Here is a 2694-nt window from a genome sequence, read left to right as displayed (position 1 = left end):
AGACACTCCTCAGCAAAACGAAAGATCGAAGTAAATACAACAGAGATCGAACAAAAACTGATGAACATCCCCGACGCGAGTATTTTTGAGATCTGTCAAAATTTCTTCATCAACGATCCCGAGCCAGTTGCACAGTCCTTGAAAACAATGAAAAAGGTGTTGCTCGAGATTAGAAATGGAAGTAACGAATTGACGTCCCGTGTGTACGACATCATCGTACAAACCAATTCAGTGGCCAGACTTCTTCTACTGTTACAAGGAAATATATCGGAAGAGGCGAAAACAAACATCTTTTTCATTTTAATTGATGTCAGTTGTGGTGATGCGTCACAGGTCAATGCACTGTTCAAAGCAAATGCGGTTGACCTTATTCTTCCATTTCTTGCAGACCCAACTTTGTGCCAAGAGGCGCTGTTTTTGCTTTCGAATTTGGCGGCAGACAATTCTCGAAATAGAGACATCGTGTTTTCAAAAACTAGAGACTTGTTGAGGACTGGTTTGGGTAATATGGTTGTATCCCCACCGCCAAACTTGCTCTCTTTAATTTTAAATTTCTGCTCAAACGCCCCGCCAATCAATATATCATTGTTTTCGGAATTCATCAATTTTATGTTTGAGATTGTGAGGGGAAACGATTCCAAATCGATCACCTTGGTGCTTCAAGGATTTTATGGGTTGATACAAAGTGATGAATACTTCAAGTACCTTCTCAACCCGCTCCTTCCGGTGATACTTAAAACAGTAAGTAGTTCCAATGAGGAACTTTTCACACAAACGATGTTCTTAGCAACTTTAATTGCTGAGCACTCGTCTGAAACGTGTGGGTTACTTGTCTCTTCGGGTTTTGTTGGGGCTGTTTCTAAAATGCTTGCTATACACAAACTAACCGTCGATGTCGCTCAGTTTTTCAGGACAATTCTTAAAGGTTCTGACCAAACCTTTGCCATTTCTTTCATGGGCACTGAGTTGTGGAAGGACATTGTAGCTGCTATTCAAGAAGAGCACGATAAACGAACGGTCTTGGAGTGTGGTGTTCTCGTGGTCGAGACGATTTTAAGTGTTGACAACGACAAAGCTGCTCGGTATGTCGACGACCACATGGTTTTTGATGGTCTCAGTCGGTTTGTCTTTCATTCTTTCACCCAAATTTCTCGCCTTATTTGTTGTTCCGTTCCACCCAAACCAATCTTTTCTTCTCATTTTTATTGTTATTCAAAATGTTATTCATTCGCAGGTTATTGACTTTTGTTTTCGATGGAGGTGATGTTCTTGTAGATCTTCTTCTTCGTTTTGTTGAAAAGGTGATTAGTATTGGGGACGAGAGTCGTCGTATGAATTCTGGGAATAATTGGTGTATTGATATGCTTGAAGAGTCAAATTGTTTAGGTCTTATCGAAGGCCTTTTAGATCGAAACGACCTTTCGGTTGAAACTGGCGAAAAATTGGAGGAGATTGTTGAACTACTGTGCAGTGATAAAAGTGACGACCAAGATTGATTGTAGTTTTTTATAGTTTAATTTAGGAATTGTCGTTATCCTGAACAGTATTTTTTTATTTTAATGAAAATTACATCAAATAAATAATATTGTATAGCTTAAATTCTAGTACAACAATACTACTAAAAATATAATTAAAATATAGTTTATTGTAGTGTTCAATCGAATGGTTAATAGTATAGTAAATTAATTAATAAATAAATAGTAAACAGTACTTCAGTTGATGCCCGGATTTGAGCAAGTAAAATCGTTTCGATGAATATTAGCAACAAAGATATTATCGAAGCTGTGAGTTTTAGATAAGCTGTTTTCTTTTTCTCCATAGAAATCATGACTATGCAAAATCTGAGCGATCTCATCGTCAACGAAAGTAGAATCTGGTGAACTTGCCTTTTTCGTTTTGTTTGATTTTATTTCCTTTTTTGACTTTTTATCGAGTTTAAAAAGATTTGGCTGAGATTGAGTAACTCCGAAAAAATCGGAATCAAACTGAGAAATGGTGGAACAGAATCTGAGTTGTGAAGGGATACAGATTGCTGAGTTACACCGGCGGAAGTTGAGTTTAGAGGAATAATTTAGTTTTGGAGTACGTGGAGATGTTTTGATGAGTTTATCTTCTTTGTCATATTTTTCCATTTTCGTTTCGGGTGAACAAAACGAACAACGCGGGGACGATTGAAGGGAACAAGATGACATAGTGATATAAATGAGTTCTCAATGACGAAGAAGAAGTAAAAAAGCAAATTGTTCGTTTGTGACTGTAACTGAAGTCGCCGTATTTTCGGTGGAGAAAATAGATGATTTGATTCGTCGTTTTTTTTTATTCTGCAATAATTTAACTTTTTACCATTTCAATACAAAAAGTAACTTTCGTTCTGGACAAAAGAAAATTTAGTCAAATGCAATGGAAATGAAAGAAAAAGTGTGTGTAATTGTGTAATCATTTTGATCATAAAAAAAGAAGTTGCAAATTTTTTTTGGAATAACAAAATGGAAATGATACGGAAGAAGTTAAAACATATTTTTGGTTTTTTTCAACACCCCTTTGTCAACGGCTTTGTCTGGCATTCGCAAATAAAAAAACCCATTTTTTTTTGTTTAATAGCATTTATATTATCATTTATTAGTAATAATTAAAATGTTATATTCTGGTAACATCAAATCATAAATTGCCAATGATTTCTATTCTTGTGAATTA

The 2694-nt window shown here is 35.6% G+C and overlaps 1 protein-coding gene across 1 annotated transcript; it reads left to right on the top strand.

Moving 5' to 3' along the window:
- EIN_387950 (hypothetical protein) lies at nucleotides 1-1496 on the top strand (the record flags this gene model as incomplete). Its single annotated transcript, XM_004258734.1, has 2 exons — nucleotides 1-1121; nucleotides 1235-1496. Coding segments are annotated over 2 exons (1383 nt in total), but the record flags the coding sequence as incomplete, so codon positions are not given.
- Between the last annotated feature and the right edge of the window lie 1198 nt (nucleotides 1497-2694).

This window comes from Entamoeba invadens (genome assembly GCF_000330505.1).
Source record: "Entamoeba invadens IP1 unplaced genomic scaffold scaff_1105074725685, whole genome shotgun sequence".
In the NCBI taxonomy this organism is placed as follows: domain Eukaryota; phylum Evosea; order Mastigamoebida; family Endamoebidae; genus Entamoeba; species Entamoeba invadens.
The sequence above is the reverse complement of the archived record's forward strand: the minus strand, read 5'-3'. Positions and strand labels throughout refer to the sequence as shown.